The following is a 19,998-nucleotide window of genomic DNA, read 5'->3' on the forward strand; positions in this document are numbered from 1 at the left end:
CTGTTTCGCTGACAAACTGGAAAAAGTTGCCTGGGTCTGCAAAAATCTCTGGTGCCATCCCTTCTTGATATGCTGAGAAGTGTTGTTTTGTGGCAGCAGTGGAATGGAAGACAAAAAATTACATTATGTTCTAAAATAAATAGTGCTACATGCACTGTTATAATGACAGTCTGCTCACGGTGTTGAAGGTTCAGGACTACTTTACTGAAACTAGTGCTAGGCTTTTGTTTAATGCTTTGAAAGAAAGTCTTACTCTGTTTTTGTGTTACTACCCTAATGACAGTGTACTAGCAGGAGTTCCATCCTCATCTTTCCTACTAAATCAGCTAATACGTGTAATTCTAAAGATGTTGCATGAACAATGGAAATATAGACACAAATCTTTGAGAATTCAGGATCAATTGAGAATGCTTTAAATACTTGACTGTACATGGAGCCCGGAAACAAACTTAACAAACACAAGAAAATCAGCAGATGCTGGAAATCCAAGGCAACACGCACAAAATGCTGGAGGAACTCAGCAGGTCAGGCAGCATCTCTGGCAAGGAATAAATAGTTGACGTTTTGGGCCAAGACCCTTCATAGGGACTGTAGTTAACATTCAGCAGGTCAGAAATGAAGAACAGTTAACATTTCTGTGACCCTTTGAAACAATGCTCTGTTGAAGAGTCCAAGAGTGGTAAGTATTTCTGGCATTCTCTGTTACTATTTTGGATTCTTTTATTTTCTTCTGAGGTAGAGTGAATCTCTAAAAGACTGGCAAGGTACATTTCTCTATTTCGGGACCATATAGAAGAAGGAGGCATAATCTGCTGGAAAGACATCCTGGATGAGGTGTAGAGACAGGAGAAGGTTGGAGCTTCAGCTGACAGTAGGGAAAGTCGAGGGTGATTTGTCAGATGTGTTTAAATCAAGTAATTGTGATAGACATTTAACAGAAAGTTTTTGGGGCTGAATGGTCCAAATTCATAGATGCAGATTCATGGAAATCTGGCAAAGAGCCAGAGGTGAGAGGAGGACACAAGCAATTCTGCAGATGTTGGAAAACTTGAGTGGCACACACACAATGCTGGGGAGCTCAGTAAGTCAGGCAGCACCTACAGAGGTGAAAAACAGTTTGTGTAATGGGCCAAGACCTTGAGTTTTTGTGCATGTAGAATGTAAAGTAAAAATATGTTATTAGAAATTTTCAGAAGAAATTGTGTGGATACTTATTAAAGAAGTACTTTTAAGGCCACTGGGGAAAGGGGGAGGTGTGACCAATTGGACAGTACTTTTCAAGTTTTGGTAGGGTTTAGTGTTCTCCTTGACCCTGTTCCTTTCGTCCTGGTTGCACTTCTTTAGGGTTGAATAAAGATAATACCTGCATCTGTGGGTTGTCTCAGTCTCCCAGTCCTGCTGTAGGAGAGAGGAGTAGCCAAAGAATGAAAAGCAGCTAATTGTAAGGTTTCTGATGAGAGTTTGGACAGGGACAACAGGACATGAAACTAGGGGCAGATGCTGAGCAAGTGGAGCATGAGTAAGGCTACAGACCAGCCTGATCCTTTGGCAGATTTACAGGGGGAGGATGTTTTGATGGACTGGCACCATCAGTTTGTATTTTTTCTCTGGCTGAGAAAAACCTTCATTAGTGCTGACACCAGAGTTGCTTGTTCTGACTCATGTTTATATTTTTGAAGGAGTTGTATCTTCTTAAAGCTGTTATTTTGCTACTGTCATTAGAAGTGGGATATCTTCGCTCTTAATCACCAAGAGTTTATACTTCAGCAGGTGTCAGCAAACATGTAATTAGCTTCACAGTAGTATTTGCGCTGAATATGTAAAAGACAGACTTACATTTCTAAAGCACCTTTTGTGTTTTTCAGGATGTCCCGAAGCATTTTCCAGTCAATCTGAAGTGGTGGCACGGTTGTAATTTAGGAAGTTCAGCAGCTAGAATGCATGTAGAGATATCGCACATGATAACTTTTTCTGTAATATAAACAGAACCGTAAACATTGGCCACCATTTCAGAGATAGCAGTACCTTCCTCTGTTTGAAGGTAGGGCCACTGAAATTGTTTCCATCCACCTAAGAAAGCAGGTTTTAATCTGCAGTAAGCCTGCCTGAAACTGCTGATGTAAGTTTCTCCACTCATTTGGTGTTGAGAGTGGTTTGAACCAGAAACCTTTTCATTCAGAGGAGGGACTGCTGATGTCTGACATATGGGTAAGAGTCTGAGCAAGAACATAGACTGCTCTAACTTGAGCTTTGTCTAACCCCATTAATATTCAGAGGATAGATTCTGAAGTACGTAGATTTTTTTTTTCCTTTTTTGGAATCCGGCTATCACTGTCAAAACCAGCATTTATTCTCCATTCTATTTTCCCTCAAACAATTGTAGTGAGTGACCTTCTGGTTAAAGTACTCCAGTAGCTGGTTAGGTGCTGAGGTTCCTGAAGGTTGTTGGAGCTGCAGTTCACAGGTAGGTGGAGAGTATTCCATCACACTCCTGATATGTACCTCGTAGGTGGTGGAAAGCTTTTGATGGCTCAGGAAGTGAGTCACCTGATGGATACCCAATCCCCAAGCAGCTCTTGTAGCCACAGTATGCGTGTGGTTGGACCATTTTGTGTAACTGAACAGCCTTGGCATCAGGATGTAGATTGGGGGAGTTTTAGCAGTGGTAAACCTCTCTTGTTGGGAATGATCATTGCTTGGCATTTTTGAGGCACAAGTCTCACTTGCTACCTAGCAGTCATTGCATGGATTTTGTCTAGGTCTTGCTGCATGCTTCTGTAGTTGAGGAGCTGTGAATGGAATCGAATATAATGCAGTCATCAGTGAACATCCTCACTTCTGACATTAAGGTAGAAGGAAGATGACACATCTGAGGATGGCTAGTCCTTGGGAAGTGCCCTGAGGAACTCCCCCATGATGTCTTCTTGTGTGCTGGGTATGGTTCTGGCCACTGGAACATTTCTTCCTTGATGTCCATTGACTTCGGTTTTAATGTGGCTCCTTGATACCATACATGGGTCATAAGCTGACTTGATGTTCTCACCTTCTCCTCTGCTCTGTAATCCATGCTCATACCAAGCTTCTGGTGACTCAGGAGCAGAATCTCTTGGTAAACTCCAAGCTGGGCATGAGTGAGTGAGGACTGCTTCACTGCACTGTCTCCATCACCTTCCATCACTTTGCAGATGATGGAGAGTGGAATGGATAGGTAGTAAACAGCCAGATTGGATTTGTCCTGTTTGTGAAAAGGATATGCTCAGCAATTCTCCACATTTCTGGGGAGTGTTGTACCTATACTGGAGCTACTTGACTTGCAGTGCAAATTTGCTGCCTCATCTGAGAGCCCCTTCTACATTAAAGACACTCCTCCATTTTTTGATATCATATGGAATTGGCTAAAGGTTGGCATTAGTCTGCTGGGAATCTGATGAGGCAGCTGAAATTATGAAAACCTCTCAAAATTCACTTGAAACCTTTCTTTTTCTTTTTAAATCTTTTGATTAATTATTATTGAAAATCAACAACAGAGAAAAATACATCAAAATAATCAAGACAACATATCTAAATGTAGAATAAGAGTTAATCTATCAACCAAGCTGAACAGTATATCAATAATAATAAAAAAAATGTTAAAGCTTTTTAGGAAAAAAGGAAAGAAAAAAAAGAATCCCTACTAACTAAAATAGAAAAAAAACCCTGATAACAAAAAAAAACGGGGGGGGGAACCCATTTGGAGCACAAACCCGGAGCTATGCGCCATACAAGCTTCCATAAAAAAATAGACGTCAATCTGCCAACCAAATCCATATACCCAAGCATCAGAAAAGGACCATCTTTATTAACTCAAATCAAATGATAATAACGGGCAAAAGAACCAAATTGAAGTCAAATCTAGGATCAAAAGTTCAACTTCTAATTTTTTCCAAACTAAGACATAACATCACCTGAGAGAACCATTGTATCAAAGTGGGAGCAGAGGCATCTTTCCATTTTAATAAAATAACCCTTCTAACCAATAATGTGACAACTGCAGTTACGTATTGGTCTGATATAGAAATACCGTGAATATGTTGAGGAATTATACCAAACAAAACTGTCAATTTATTAGGTTGTAAATTGATTTTTAAAGCTTTAGAAATTGTAGAAAAAATAGATTTCCAAAATTGTTTCAATACAGAACACGACCAAAACATATGTGTCAATGTAGCTATCTCAGTTTTGCATCTATCACCCTGACTATCAACATTAGGAAATATTTTAGACTATCTCTCCTTTGTCAAATAATAACGATGTACAATTTTAAATTGAATTAGAGAATGACTGGCACAAATCGAAGAAGAGTTGACCAGCTTCAAAATTCGCAACCAATTCTCTTGTTATCAAGGTCATGTTAAGCTCTCTTTCAAAATTCACTTGAAACCTTATTCAATCTGGAGCCTCTGAATATGAAGACAGGCCAGAGGTCAGGAAATGGGAGCACCCAGGAGCTCAGCCCTCTCCTGGAACTCCAGGCAGACATCTGAAGCTAACTGAAATACTCAATGTGCCATTCTAAAAACCCAACAGGCAAGGACTTGAAACCTTGCAAACCTGTCCCATCAAAGCTGTTGCCATAACAGGTGATTTTCTGAAAGCTGCAGAGAGATGCAGGCTTATCACAGTGTAAGTGTCCATCTTAGCTCAGTGGTTACAAAGGGCTTTATTCATGTTCCTGTCACCCTCTGGAGACCATAGATCATGTCTCCAGATGACACTTGATACCAAAGGAGTTCTGTGATGAGGGACATGCTGTATTTTAAAGAATAAGGAAATCTCGCTGTAGGCTGATACTAGATTCTGGTTTACCCATGTAACACATCCTAAAAGGAATGCAGAATTATTTATCCCACTTGTATTTGAGAACAAAATAAGCAAAATTGATTTTCTTTCTAAAAAAGATAGCATTTATGAAACTTTGTTAGTCTGCCTTGGAGTACTGTGAGTATATCTTGTTCCTTTACAGGAAAGATGTGGAGGCTTCGGAGAAGGCACTGAAGAGCTTCACCAGGATACTGGCTGGATTAGAGATATGAGATATGGGAGAGACTGGACAAACTAGGGTTGTTTTCTCTGGAGTGCTGGAGTCTGAGGGGAGAGAGATAAATTTATGAAATGCATAGACAGGATAGACAGACAGACTCATTTTCCCAGTGTAGAAATGATGAGTACTGGCGAAAATGCACTTAAGGTGAGAGGGGGAATGTTTAAAACAGGTGTGTGGGCAAACTTATTTTTTTTACACAGACTGGTAGGGCCTGGAACAGGCTGCTAGGGATAGTGGTTGAAACAGAATCAATCATGACATTTAGAGGCTGTTAGACACATGAATATGCAGCAAATAGGTAGGTGGATATCAATCATGTGCAGGCAAAAGAAAACTAGTTTAATTAGGCATTGTGTTTGGCACAGACTTTATAGATGGAGTCATGGTTGAGGAATTCTTTGAAGTGCCTCTGACTGTCCTCTCCTATCAGGTTCTTTCTCCTTCAGCCCTTTGCCTCTTATCCCTATCAACTCCCAGGTTCTCACATCATTCCCTTATCATCCCGTCTCCTACCCTTCTGTCTTTCCCCCTGTCACCTATTACCAGGCCGTTTGTACTCCTCCCCCTTCCCCTACAGTTTTTTTTCCTGGTTTTTGCCTTTTTCCTTTCCAGTCCTGATGAAAGGTCTTGTTTCAAAGTGTTGACTGGTTATTTCTCTCCATAGATGCTGCCTGACCTGCTGAGTCCAGTGATTTTGTGGGTATTCTGCTCAGATTCAGATTGATTTATCACAAGTACATTGAAATATACAGTGAAACACGTCATTTGTTTTAACAACACAACCTAGGGACATGCTGGAAACAGCCCACAAGTATCACCACACATTCCAACACCATCGTAGCATGCCCACAAATGCTCAGCAGAAAACAGAATACAATAAAACAAACACAAACAACAGCAAGACAAGCTCCTTTCCTCCAAATTCCTTGGCAAGTTCTTGGTTTTGCCTCTCAGTGGGAAGATCCCCTGGGTATTTGGCCAGAAATGTCTACACATATCTTGATTGTCTGTGAATTACAAGACTCCTGTGTTCATTCCACCACCATCTGCTTGGGAGTGTTGTTTTGGATCTCCAAAGGGAGCCTAACACTGAACCTTTCATTACCTCTTCCCCCCACCCCCCACCACCCCATCCACGATTCCCTTGTCCATTTGTCCCTCTCCACTAATCTCCCTCCTAGCCCTTATCCTTTCAAGCAGTCTACATGCTCATTCACCTCCTCCCTCACCTTCATTCGTGGCCACAAACAGTCTTTCCAGGTGAGGCAACACTTCATCTGTGAATCTATTGGGGTCATCTGTTGTGTCTGGTGCTCTGATATGGCCTCCTCTACACTGGTGAGATGCATTGTAAATTGGGGTCCACTTGGCTGAGCACCTTCACTCCATCTGCCACAATCGGAACTTCCTGGTGGCCAAACATTTCAATTCAGTTTCCCATTCCCATTCTGACATGTCAGCCCATGGCCTCTTGTGCCAAGATGACACCAACCTCAGGGTGGAGAAGCAAAACTTTATATTCTATCTGGGCAACCTCCAACCTAATGGCATGAATATCTATTTCTCCTCTGGTTTAAAAAGAATTCCACCACCCCTCCCTCTATTCCCCACACTGACCTTTTACCTCTTCTTACCTGCCTATTACTTCCCACTGGGTACTCTTCCTTCCCTTTCCTTATGGTCCACTCTCCTCTCCAATCAGATTCCCTCTTCTCCAGCCCTTTACCTTCCACACAAACTTGGCTTCACCTATCACCTTCGAGATACCTTCCTTCCCCTTCACTCACCTTTTTATTCTGACATCTTCCCTCTTCCTTTTCAGTCTTGAAGAAGGGTCTTGGCTCAAAATGTCGACTGTTCATTCATTTCCATAGATGCGGCCTGACCTGCTGAGTTTCATTCTGTGTGTGTAGATCAAAGATCTGTTCCCCTGCTGTACTGTTGCATGTTACATTTGCAGTCTTGGTGGATCGCATTCTAACTTTTGTATCCCCACACTTCAAGGACTACAGTAGCTTAAGGAGTTGCTTCTCAAGAGCACCTAGAGATTGGCTCAGCTTGCAAAGACCGTGTCCCTTGAATGAATATAGAAGAAAAATCTGCTTCATTCACTGACTGAGTGGTGTGTTTTGATCAATTTAGGAACAACAACATGATGGTGCAGTGTTAAATGGAGAAGTAAATAAAAGAAAAAGATTTTATCTTCCTGAAAGTTGTGAGCGTAAGTTAGCAAAAAAATGTAATTAGTCACAGCTGTTAAGTTCACTTGCTTGGAGAACAATTTAACCACACTGGTTTCTCCTTTCAGCCACAGTTGTGCATCACACAATTTGGAAACTTAGTGAAAGAAATGTAATAAAGACATACGGCATGACTTGGTAACTGTTTATCTTTAGCTGTAAATCAGAGAGATTGATTTGAAAGTGGAAGTGTAAAGTGAATAACCTCAGTGGGGACTGCAGCTTTCGGATAGGTTGTCTGATTGAATGTGAGAGTTACCTGTGAGATCACAAGTACAGAAAGCATTATTTTGCAGCAGTGTCTGACAGATGGGAAATTATACCAGGAGTAGCAACTTGAAGATGTCAGACACTGCACATTTAATGTAAATAAAATTGAACCCCAGATTTAAAGAATCACATGTTCAATAATGAATCGTGTCTAACAAGCAGATCGTGTCTAACAAGCCTGATAGAGTTCTTTGAGGAGGTGACCAGGCATATAGATGAGGGTAGTGCAGTGGATGTGATCGACACGGATTTTAGTAAGGCATTTGACAAGGTTCCACATGGTAGGCTTATTCAGAAAGTCAGAAGGCATGGGATCCAGGGAAGTTTGGCCAGGTGGATTCAGAATTGGCTTGCCTGCAGAAGGCAGAGGGTCGTGGTGGAGGGACTACATTCAGATGGGAGGGTTGTGACTAGTGGTGTTCCACAAGGATTGGTTCTGGGACCTCTCCTTTCCGTGATTTTTATTAACAACCTGAATGTGGGGGTAGAAGGGTGGGTTGGCAAGTTTGCAGACGACACAAAGGTTGGTGGTGTTGTAGATAGTGTAGAGGATTGTCGAAAATTGCAGAGAGACATTGATAGGTTGCAGAAGTGGGCTAAGAAGTGGCAGATGGAGTTCAACCCGGAGAAGTGTGAGGTGGTACACTTCAGAAGGACAAACTCCAAGGCAGAGTACAAAGTAAACAGCAGGATACTTGGTAGTGTGGAGGAACAGAGGGATCTGGGGGTACATGTCCACAGATCCCTGAAAGTTGCCTCACAGGTAGATAGGGTAGTTAAGAAAGCTTATGGAGTGTTAGCTTTCATAAGTCGAGGGATAGAGTTTAAGAGTCGCGAGGTAATGATGCAGCTCTATAAAACTCTGGTTAGGCCACACTTGGAGTACTGTGTCCAGTTCTGGTCACCTCACTATAGGAAGGATGTGAAAGCATTGGAAAGAGTATAGAGGAGATTTACCAGGATGCTGCCTGGTTTAGAGAGTATGGATTATGATCAGAGATTAAGAGGGCTAGGGCTTTACTCTTTGGAAAGAAGGAGGATGAGAGGAGACATGATAGAGATATACAAGATATTAGGAAGAATAGATAGAGTGGATAGCCAGCACCTCTTCCCCAGGGCAGCACTGTGCAATACAAGGGGACATGGCTTTAAGGCAAGGGGTGGGAATTTCCAGGGGGATATTAGAGGAAGGTTTTTTACTCAGAGAGTGGTTGGTGCATGGAATACACTGCCTGAGTCGGTGGTGGAGGCAGATACACTAGTGAAATTTAAGAGACTACTAGACAGGTATATGGAGGAAATTAAGGTGGGGGTTATATGGGAGGCAGGATTTGAGGGTCGGCACAACAATGTGGGCCGAAGGGCCTGTACTATTCTATGTTCTATGTTGTTCTATCACTAAATCTACTTCAAACAAATTCCAAACAAATCATTTTCTTCAAAGTATACCTTCTATTGCCTTTTGTACCGATTAGTTGTAATTATTACGTGGCAGTTGTTTATCTGGGATTTTGTTGTATCAGTCAGGAAGCCTGAACCTTTTGACAGTGTTCAGGTTGCTCATTTAGCTTCCTTCTGTCTGTTGCTGATCTTAGTATATCAGCACACAGGCAGACACAGTTCATGATTTAGTTTGTTTTCCTTGGGGTAAAACTTATCCATTTTAAACAGTAAGCTTGTGTTTTGAAATAACTCAGTGACTTCTGTTGTGGTGCTGTTTATCCACAGCTTCTTGTCCTGGTCTCAGCTGTCCACTCTGAGTAGAAGCCCCGTGGAAGGCAAGCCAGCCCATTAGAAGACACAGTATAGAATACATTGAGCAATCTTCCACAAGAACCTCAAGTTTCAATGGGATGAATTTGGCTCATTGCAAATTTTGAAACTGATCTCTGACTAGAAGATAGTTCACGCTGTTCATTTCTTCACTTATAGTTTGTGTGAAGGAAGATTAGGGATACCCAGATCTTCAGTTACTGTAGGTTCATGCCTTACAGTACTCAGCTTTGGTGTTCAATAGCAAGGTGCCACATTAGGAGATTACTGCATAACCTGGACTCGATGTTTAGATCTTGTCTACAGTCACTTTTGGGAAAACTGTGAGAGTGGCTATAGTCAGTGCTAAACTGCTTCTATGTGCTGATCATGATATGAACACCTTCACAAACAAGCATTCCTCTGACAGCTCTGGAATGGATTAAAAGCTGCCTAGAAAACATTGCTTTCTTACCTCGGGAAGGATGATTTTATAAAAGGCTACACAAAAACAACTGAACCAGAGAATCATTGTGTGTAATCCTTGAATCCTCAGCTGCTGCTGCTGGCTGCGTCTTGTAGTAAAGGTGATTCTCTTTTGGGAAGAGATAGAAAAGTATAAGATTCTGTGCTAATACTGATGTTGGCAGAGAAATGTACAGCCTAACACGATGTTGTAAGCTGCAGGGGGTGTTGGCTAACCATTGCTAATGCACTGAAGGAAAATAACGAAGACTACTGGACATAACCAGACATCTCTGGTGGGTGAATACTTTGTGTGTGGAATGTGTCGATGTTAAACATCTGTAACGGAACCAATGAATGAGGTTGGCCACTCCACTTATTTATTGCTCCTCCCAGCTTTAGATCAATTACTGTCAGTTTATCTTTGTGACCAAACAGAATGCACAACCTTCAATGAGCACAGGAACAACCACTGTCCACACTCACGCCATTGTATTAACCCTGTTGAGACAGGCTAGAGTCATTCTAGGTCTACTAGCAGCGTCAGTATCTGAGCTGCTGCCCAATGGGGTCAGGTGGGGGGGAGCAGTGGGCATCTCCTCTTCCTCCTGTTGAATGAAACTTCTGTGTGATTGGGCGCTGAGTGCTCCCGTGTAGGTGATGATGTCCTGCATAGGTGGGTGCTGGGTGGGTGTGCTCCGTGGGACCTCGGGGGTAAGTGGGTGCTGGCTGGCAGAATTTTCTGTTTCTCTGTATCTGTGAAAGAGGAAATAAGCAGTGTGGTTGTGGGGAATGAGTGGCACATGAAAGATTGGCATACATCTAGTCACAAAAGAGCATGATTGCAGGGTAAAAATGGGGTGTTTTAACAATTCCAAAGATATGTATACCTCCTTTATCAGTCACACCCTCGGCTGGAGCAGGGCCATAGAGAGATACAGCATGGAGACAAGCTGTTCGGCCCATTGATTCCTGCTGGCCATTAACATTGATCATACATTAATCCCATATTTTATTCTCCCCACCTTCTACATCAGCTCCCCCCCCCCCCAGATTCTACACCTTGAGCAGTTTACGATGAACCTTTGGGGTGTGGGTACAAACTAGAGGATCCCGTGGAAATCCACGCAGTTACAGGGAGAACCTACATGCTGCACACAGACAGCACTGAAGGTCAAGGTTAAACGTGTGGATCTGGCTTTGTGAGGCAGTATATCTACCAGCTGCAACACCGCACCACACTATAAAATCCACCAAATACTCCGTCTCTAGTTGCTCCACTCCCATCAATGATGTCCCAGCATCTGTCTCCACCTCTCTGTCCCACCTGCAGCTCAACTCCAGGGTGGTCTGGAGGATTCCTGTGCCCAAATGGAGGTGACTCACAGATGTGACACTCCCCACCCCTCGTCCAACAAGACAAAAGTGAAGTCAGTATCACAGTACTGAAGAGTTAATGTTGAAATAAAATGACTGAGTCTGAGAGTCATTTAAAACTGTTAAGGACAAAAACTGATTTACTTATTTATTGAGAAAAAGTGTGGAATAGTTTAGCCTTTTGAGCCGTACTGCCCAGCAACCCCGGCGTAACCCTAGCCTAATCATGAGACAATTTACAACGGCCAATTAACCTACTAACTGGTACATCTTTGGACTGTGGGAGGAAATCGGAGCACCCAGAGGAAACACATGCATTTTACAGGAAGACAGGAGGGGTGTGGGTTGTGGGGTATGTACAGACTCCTTACAGACGTCATCGGAATTGAACTTGTGGTTTAAGATGGCACAACCAAAGATGTGTGACAACTCATTGGTAGTTTGAATTCAAAATAATTCAATTAAAACCAATTGATGCACTTTTTTTTGAAGTAAATTATGATAAACTATCACTGCAAACAATGAAGAACCGAGCAAAGACAAAGTGAATTTGAGAGATGTGCCCTGCTGGTGTGCTGAAAAATTGATGAACTTGGAATTGGATCTATGCTGGTTGGAGTGAACGATTTGGAGAGGAGAAGACAGAACAGAGGAGTTCCAATGCTCGTCCAACTAACCCGGCTACAAGCCTCCAGTTTAAACAGAATATTGTTTTGGTTCACTTGCAATGGCATAGTCCAGTCATTCTTACTTGGTTTGTTTCCACATAGCACATCTCTATAAAACTCCTCAAGTTCATTTTCAAGCACTGCATTTACTCATTTTATTTTCTTTCTACTTCTGCAACAGCGTGAAAAATGATTACTCTTACCACGGTCGCGCATTTTCCGATACGCTGGACACTTTTTTGGTCGGTGCTGCTGCCCACAGCGATCACATAATATTTTTCTTTCAGATGACGTCTTGCTCTCTGTCGGTTTCGTTGTCGCTTCATTATTTTTTCTAATACATTTGCGCTTTACAGTGTCTAAGCAGCTATCAATAAGAAGCTCTTTTGCCTGCAACATCACAGTTTCCGAAGCTTTGCACAGCCTCAAAGCTTTTTCCAGGTCGATGTCTTGTTCTCTTAACAGTCTTTCTCTCAGACCATTATCCAAAATGCCACAAACAATTCTGTCTTTAATGAGAGAGTCTGTGAGCTCTGCAAACTCGCAAGTTTTACTGTGGTGTCTCAACTCCATAACAAATTGATCAATTGTTTGATCAGGTCTCTGCCGACATTTGAAAAATTTGTACCGTTCATATGTTACATTGCGCTTCGGTATACAAAATGCATCAAATTTTTCCATTATCGCTTTTAGATTCAAATTATCTCCATTCTCAAAAGTAAAATGGTTATATACCTCAATTGCGTCATCACCTATTCCTTGGAGTAGAGTTACAGCTTTCATTTCATCTGCTCTGATCGGTGATAAATAAGTTGGAAAACGCTGTTTAAATCTTTTCCAGTTTTCAGCTACGTTTCTAGTCAGCTGAAGCATTGATGGGAGTTTCAAAACTTCCATTTTTTAAACCGTTAGCAGACCAAAACAATTTGTGCTCTTTTTTTTTTGATTATCTTCACTTCTCCTGTGTTAGCGAATGGTATTATTCTTCCAGACCGACTTCTGACACAATGTTGTGTTCTTTATACGTACCGTGGGTTACTAAGAACAAACCATATTCTGGAAGAATAAGAACTAGAACTTTTATTTAACAGCAAACAGCAACCACGTTTAACCATACAAGTTCCTAGATCATTCTCTCATTTCTGCGTATGCTCAGAGCTCTGTCCAATCACGTTCTTACACATGACATGTGATATCACCACAGCACTTGTCATCTGTATTGGCATGTACTGTGTTGACAGTCCAGTGAGGTCATGAATTGAGCGCCCTGGCCTTGGGTGCAGTGGGAGTCACTGGCTCTCTGATTTTGATCGCTGGAACATTCTCCAGAAATTTGAAGTTCTTTAGCCATTTATTTTTGAAAATAATGGAAGTTGAGATTTGTGCTTTAAAGCAAGATGTACTGATATGAAATTTATAGTACCAAGAATATGAACAAACAATTAAATGATTAGCGATCAGAGTTAGGAATCTTTGTTCTTCCAGCAAAAGTCATATACTATTGGGAAAGTCGGTGGCTGCATTGAGAGTGAATGTGGACAGGATGTTGGAGAATGTATGACCTGTTGGTGTACTATATGTTCTTGAAATATATTGTTTGAATTAAATAAATCTGATTATAATAAGTGCTTTTTATTTTCACTTGCCATGAAGGGAGTTTAATAATTCATATTTGGATTTGGTAGATCCTGAGGTTACCTGTTACATCTGGAAGACAATGTTTCTATAGAAACCACTCTTAATCATATGATCTTTAAATTGCTTTTTGGAGTTAGTAACACTCCTGTTCATGCAAGACTTTCCAAAGTAAAAGGAAATTGTTCCACGAATGCACATTAAACACTGATGTTCTTTGGCCAAGCCATGTTCTACCTTTGGCTTCCAGCTGAATTCTCACACACAAAGCCCAGGGAATCACGTGCGATAATACTGGCCTTGAATGCATTGTTGAGCTAAGGAGATTGTGGGTAACAGGTGGTGGGGAGAAGTTAAGGAAGGCATGACACTCCAGTGGGGTGGGGGGGGATTGAGACCCTTGGGGTTTGGTTGGGAGCACCATGAGGGAAGTGGCAATCAGATGGAACTTGTCATCTATCGATGTGGAATTGGGTGGGGAATTTGATCGATAGATGAGGAAAGACATTGATTGGGCCATATGCTGGGGAGGGTGTTCTGCAGGATGTATGTAGCAAGGAGTGAATTAATCTTAAAAAAGCTTCAGCCAGACTCCCCAAGCAGGGCCCCAGCCAGATGGAAGCCATTAGATCCACTATGTATGTACTAGCTCTCCACCAGATTAACTCAGAGACCCAAGAGACTGCAAAAGCTGTAATCTGGAGCAACAAGCAATCTACTGGAGCAGCATCAGATATGATCACCTACTGAAGCAGGGTTTCACCACAAAATGCCAAGTTCCTTTTCTCCCACAATCTCTGCTCAACACACTGAGTTCCTCCTGCACGTCTGTTGGATAGGAGTAACTCACTGCTTCCACCCACCATCTGCCTTTCTGGAGCCATGCCCATTGTCCCTCACTTTATATTTATCCAACTCCTTTCTGAAGACCATAATGGAACCTGCTTCCAACACATCCACAGGTGGTGCATTCCAGATTCCAAACACAAACAGCATGTCAGTCTTGATTCCCTTCTCCTTTATGTCTGTGACCTCTAGTGCTACAGCTATCCACCAAAGGCAAAGGCTTGCTCCTATTCACTCTCCAGAAGCATTTGTTATTATCAAGTCTCACCTCTGAAGGACGTTCATGAGGTGGTATTGATGTGGACCTTGTAGAGTCAGAGTTACACAGCACAGAAACAGGTCCCTTGGCCCATTCGGCCAGTGGCATCCAAGTTGCCCACCTGAGATGGTCCCATTTCCTATCCATGCACCTGTCCAAAAATCTTAGACACATATATGTATATAGCTAGGGTAACTAAGATTTTTGCACAGAACTGTATTTGTCATCATGGAGTGGAGGGAGAGTTTGTAAATCTGGTGGGAGCAAAGGATGGTCAGGGTGGAGCACTGTAAGATGGGTTTGGGACAGGTGGCAGAGAAGCAGTGCCAGGGACAGGGGGTAGTGTAGTTGCAGACGTACCCAGCCCTGAGACACCAGGAAAGGTAATTTGATTTGAAACAATTGATTTATTAATCATTACAGATTTCCTCTCTGGTGTCTCTCTCTCCTTCCCCTTTTCCCAATCATGATTCCCCTCTCCCTGCTCCCTTCCCACTCTCAGTCCACAATAGAGACCCATATCAGAGTCAGGTTTATCATCACTCACATCTATCATGATTTCTTTTGGCAGCATAAAATTACTGCAGTACTGTGCAAAGTCTAAGGCAACTTAACCATATATAGATATGTGCCTAAGACTTTTACACAGTACTTTAAACATAATGGTACCCAGTTCTAGCAGTTTTGGTAGCTCATTCCACATACACACACCAGTCATTGCCAGTCCCTGTGAGAGACCAGCACTCTTGCTTCACCATTCAGACACAGGTTAGTTGAAGTAAGGTTAGGACCATCCCATTGTCAGTACTGAATCTTCTCTCCACTCCCCCTCCTTCCCCCACCTCTCCGATGCTGTGAAGTACTTCTCTAAATTGACTTCACTCTTTCAACTTTGCTTATATTGCAGAGAATCGGGACTAAGTTCCTAGCTGCTTTAAACAGGAAACTCAGCTGACTCCTGGCTGTAAATTTGAGTGACGTTAGTGTTTTCAGTGAGGTGCCTTCTCACATATAGTATTTCCGCACAAAGTGGTGTTGGCATAAGCTATGGGGTGCGAATGAAGAGGAGATTAAAGGGAAGGTGTTTCGGTCCAACTGGCATTCCAAGAGTGCTATAAATCCCCATTTAATTGTTCTCAATCCTGTTTCAGCTTTTGATACTGCATGAAGAATATGCAATATTAATATTGACAGCTTTTACCCTGAAACCAAACATAATTCAACCAGGAGTTAGGTTTACATCCAAATGACTAATGTGGTCAATGAACTTAGTACCTTTACTGACCCCGAGAGTCATGAACATGGGCTGTTCATACAATTCCTTCCATCCCCCCCCCCACCCTGTATCACTAACCGAGTATGCATCATTGACGGCTTGTTACCTGTACTGTAGAATTACTCGTGTCTAAATGCAGCAGCCAGTGTCCCAGTACCCGACATAGCAAAATAGTATGACTTTTATGCGAGCTGCCGGTTGAATGCTGAGCCAAGAGCTGCTCACATAAGATATTTAGGAAATGATGTAAGCCTGGTGAGAGTGAGCTGGCTTACTGTTTTATATATCCTGAGTTCACACTGTCTTTTTCACATTTGGTTGTTTATTTCCAGTGATTTAATTGCTGTCTCTTTTGGAATGCTCCCACAGGAATTGCGTACCTGGGAGGAGCTTGCCACCTGAAGCGCAAGTGTGTGCTTGCTGAAGATAACGGCCTTAGCCTGGCCTTTACCATTGCCCATGAGCTGGGCCACAAGTAGGTCAAACACAACTCAGCCTTAGTAATGTGATATAAGAATGCTCCTTTTGTTGAGGCATAATGATCTGAGTTTCCAGTCATTCGTTGCATGTACTTAGGTAACAAAAATGAAAATATTTTAACTTTAATGAATAATCATTGGTTGCAACTTTAACAATAATCCTTCGGTAAGAAGGCCTGACATGACAGGGGCTCTGGTCACAATGTGATTGAAGAGTATTGTGCAGTCCTTGGTATCATAGGTGTGGCTTAGCTGACAGCTTATTGTATGGGCTACAGATGCACAGTACTACAAAAGGGTGGGGGGTGTGGTCACAGTATGCCTGAAACTATGCTGAATAGGCCACAGTGTGTCTGAGGCTTGGTAGTAAAATGGCCTTTATGTCTAAGACTATAGTATACAGTTCCTGGTGTGACAGGAACACTAAGGCATGTGTTACATCGGCCACTTAGAATTTGTGTTAATCAGGCTCATGTAATGCAGAACACTTTATTGGCAGGTCATGTGACAGAGGATGTGTTGTACAAACCGTGGATTATCTCAGTCATGAAAGAATGAAAATCACTGAGGCCTTTGGACATCTTAATGCTCATAATGCACTCTTGGAATAATTATCACTCTCCGATCATTAGAAACTGGAGTAAGTTTTGCACACGTTCCTAGAAGAGGGGAGGAATTGCTGATGTTGGTTGGAGGCTGCAGAGAGGATATCCTGCTATGGACTCATAACTGCCTTTCAGCAGGGAGATGCAGCCATGAACTGGGTGGGCCTCATTGTAACCCTACCCGAGCAATATCCCAGGGGCCTCTGCAGGCAGCAACCTGAAACAGAAGGCATTGCATCCAAGTATGGCAGGATGACCTGTGATGTTTGACCTGGACTGATAATGGAATTTGTAGCATCTTTCACCCTTGAGGCATGACCTGTACACCCTTCAGATAAATCTCAAACTTCCCTTCTGCAAGCTGAAGCAGCAGGGTTTTTCAGAAGAGGAAGCTGTGATCATCCTCAAGTACCTACCCGCTTATCTCAAGAGGTCCTCACTCCAGACTAATTTCTTCTTAATAATCTGTTGAGTATCATGTAATTGAAGGTAATAGCTAAAGAAACACTAATTCAGATGTGTGATCTTAACTAGATATTGGTTCCTATCATGCCTCACAGTTAGCATCCTTAGAATGGCAAAATAGTTGGATCATCTGTCTTGGAGTGACCCAGTGGGAGGAGGGCTCACAGTTGGTCACTGATGGGATTGGCCAGAAGTTAAAGATCTAGCTCCAGTGAACTCTAAAGGCAATAAACTCGGAAAATTTGGGAACTACATGAAGGGCCTGCCAAATTGGCAAAGGCAGGAGAATATTGTCCAGATGCTTCCTGACTGGTTTCATATTCCTGTCACTCTTCCTCTTTTTACCCATAATCTTTGGGCAGACAAGTGCACGTGGTAACACTGAGAGCTGGTTTGAGCAGATTCTATGGTGAATTGAATGAGTATGTGAGCCATGCAGTTGGAAATGTCGAAGAATGGAAGTGTTTCCCACAGGGTCACTCTTGTCCTAGCTATATTATTTCAATGGTCCCACATTTCAGACATAGCACAAGATATTAAAGACCAGTTTCTGTTCTATGAACTCCAGAGCCAGTGAATTTGGCTGAAGTATAGGAGCACTTTCAGAAGAGCTTGTGCTTGTGTCTGAATGTATTGCTCTATGATAAGTGAAGCTTTCGTGATGTGTCCCACTATTAAAGGTGTCCCTAATTTGTGCTCCAGATCACAGAGCTGGATATAATCCACCACATCAAGGGAAATGAGGGGTGTTCAGATTGAGATTTTTCAGCTGATTGAAGAAGAGAGAGCTGCCAGCAGCAGGCGAAGAGTTGGTGGCTGTTCAGAAGTGCAACAAAGGGAGAGGATCTGGTGGAGCAGAAACAGCCAAAAGAATTTATGCAGGATTCCAGATGTTTTTTGATTGCTAGCTGCTGGAGTTGGAGATATTTTTGAAAGATGTGGAAAAAACATGGAGAAGGAGGAAGATCAGTGAATCATCCTGCTTCGTGTGAGAGCAAATAAACTTAGAAATGAAAAGGCTGATGTTCCATAAGGGGAAAAAAAATGTTAGGGATTTAAGAGCAGGATTTAAAATGTGCCATTCTCTAGATTACTGGTCAGTTGGATGCCAGAAAAGAAAATAATCTTACATTTCTCTAGCACTCTTGAAATTCAGATTCCTTTGTGACCATAACACATAGGAGCAGAGTTAGGCCATTCAGCCCATCGAATCTGCTCTGCCATTAATTTATTATTGGTCTCAACCCCGTTTTCCTGCTTTCTCCCTGTAACCTTTGACACTCTTACTAATCAAGAACCTATCAACCGTCACTTTAAATATAACCAATGACTTGGCCTCTGTGGCAATGAATTCCACAGATTCACTATGCTCTGGCTAAAGAAATTCCTCCTCATCTCTGTTATTAAGGGATGTCATTGTATTCCCCCTAGATTTTCCTGACTATAGGAAGCATACTCCCCGTGTCCACTCTATCTAGACCATAAGACATAGGAGCAGAATTGGGCCATTTGGCCCATCAAGTCTGCTCCGCCATTCAATCATGGCTGATCCTTTTTTCCCCTCCTCAGTTCGATTCCCTGGTTTTCTCCCCGTAACCTGTGATGCGGTGTCCAGTCAAAAACCTATCAAGCTCTACATTAAATACACTCAATGACCTGGCCTCCACAGCTGCCTGCGGAACTAACTTCCCAAAATTCACCACCCTCTGACTATAGAAATTTCTCCGCATCTCTGTTTTAAATGGACACCCCTCTATCCTGAGGCTGCGCCCCCTTATCCTAGACTCCCCCACCATGGGAAACATCCTTTCCACATCTACTCTGTCTAGGCCTTTCAACATTTGAAAGGTTTCAATGAGATCCCCCCCCATTCTTCTAAGTTCCAGCAAGTAGAGACCCAGAGCTATCAAACATTCCTCATATGAAAACCTTTTCATTCCCAGAATCATCCTTGTACACCTCCTCTGAAACCTCTCCAATGCCAGCATGTCTTTTCTGAGATGAGGAGCCCAAAACTGTTTACAATACTCAAGATAAGGCCTCACCATTGCCTTACAAAGCCTCAACATCACATTCCTGCTCTTGTATTCTAGACCTCTTGAAATGAATGCTAACATTGCATTTGCCCTCCTCACCACTGACTCAACCTGCAAGTTAACCTTTAGGGTGTTCTCCATAGGACTCCCAAGTCCCTTTGCATCTCAGATTTTTGGATTTTCTCCCCATTTAGAAAATAGTTCGCACATTTATTTCTACTCCCAAAGTGCATGACCGGGCATTTTTCAACATTGTATTTCATTTGCGACTCTTTTGCCCATTCTCCTAATCTGTCTAAGTCCTTCTGCAACCTACCTATTTCCTCAACACTGCCTGCCTCTCCACCATTCTTGGTGTTATCTGCAAACTTGGCAACAAAGCCATCTATTCCATCATCTAAGTCATTGATATACAGCATAAAAGGCAGTCCCAACACCGACCCCTGCGGAACACCACTAGTCACTGGCAGCCTACTAGAAAAGGATCCTTTTTTCCCATCTAGGTCTTTCAATATTTGATAGGTTTCAATGAGATTCACGCT

General features: G+C 42.4%; 1 protein-coding gene across 1 annotated transcript in view; it reads left to right on the plus strand.

The window, feature by feature from the left end:
- adamts17 (ADAM metallopeptidase with thrombospondin type 1 motif, 17) overlaps positions 1-19,998 on the plus strand; it is a 583,128-nt gene that overhangs the window by 301,997 nt on the left and 261,133 nt on the right. The window contains exon 8 of the mRNA XM_072278384.1: positions 16,241-16,346. Coding sequence (XP_072134485.1) covers positions 16,241-16,346 — 106 coding nt within the window. The remainder of the gene's footprint in view (positions 1-16,240; positions 16,347-19,998) is intronic.

Source organism: Mobula birostris, chromosome 14, assembly GCF_030028105.1.
Source record: "Mobula birostris isolate sMobBir1 chromosome 14, sMobBir1.hap1, whole genome shotgun sequence".
NCBI classification, from domain to species: domain Eukaryota; kingdom Metazoa; phylum Chordata; class Chondrichthyes; order Myliobatiformes; family Myliobatidae; genus Mobula; species Mobula birostris.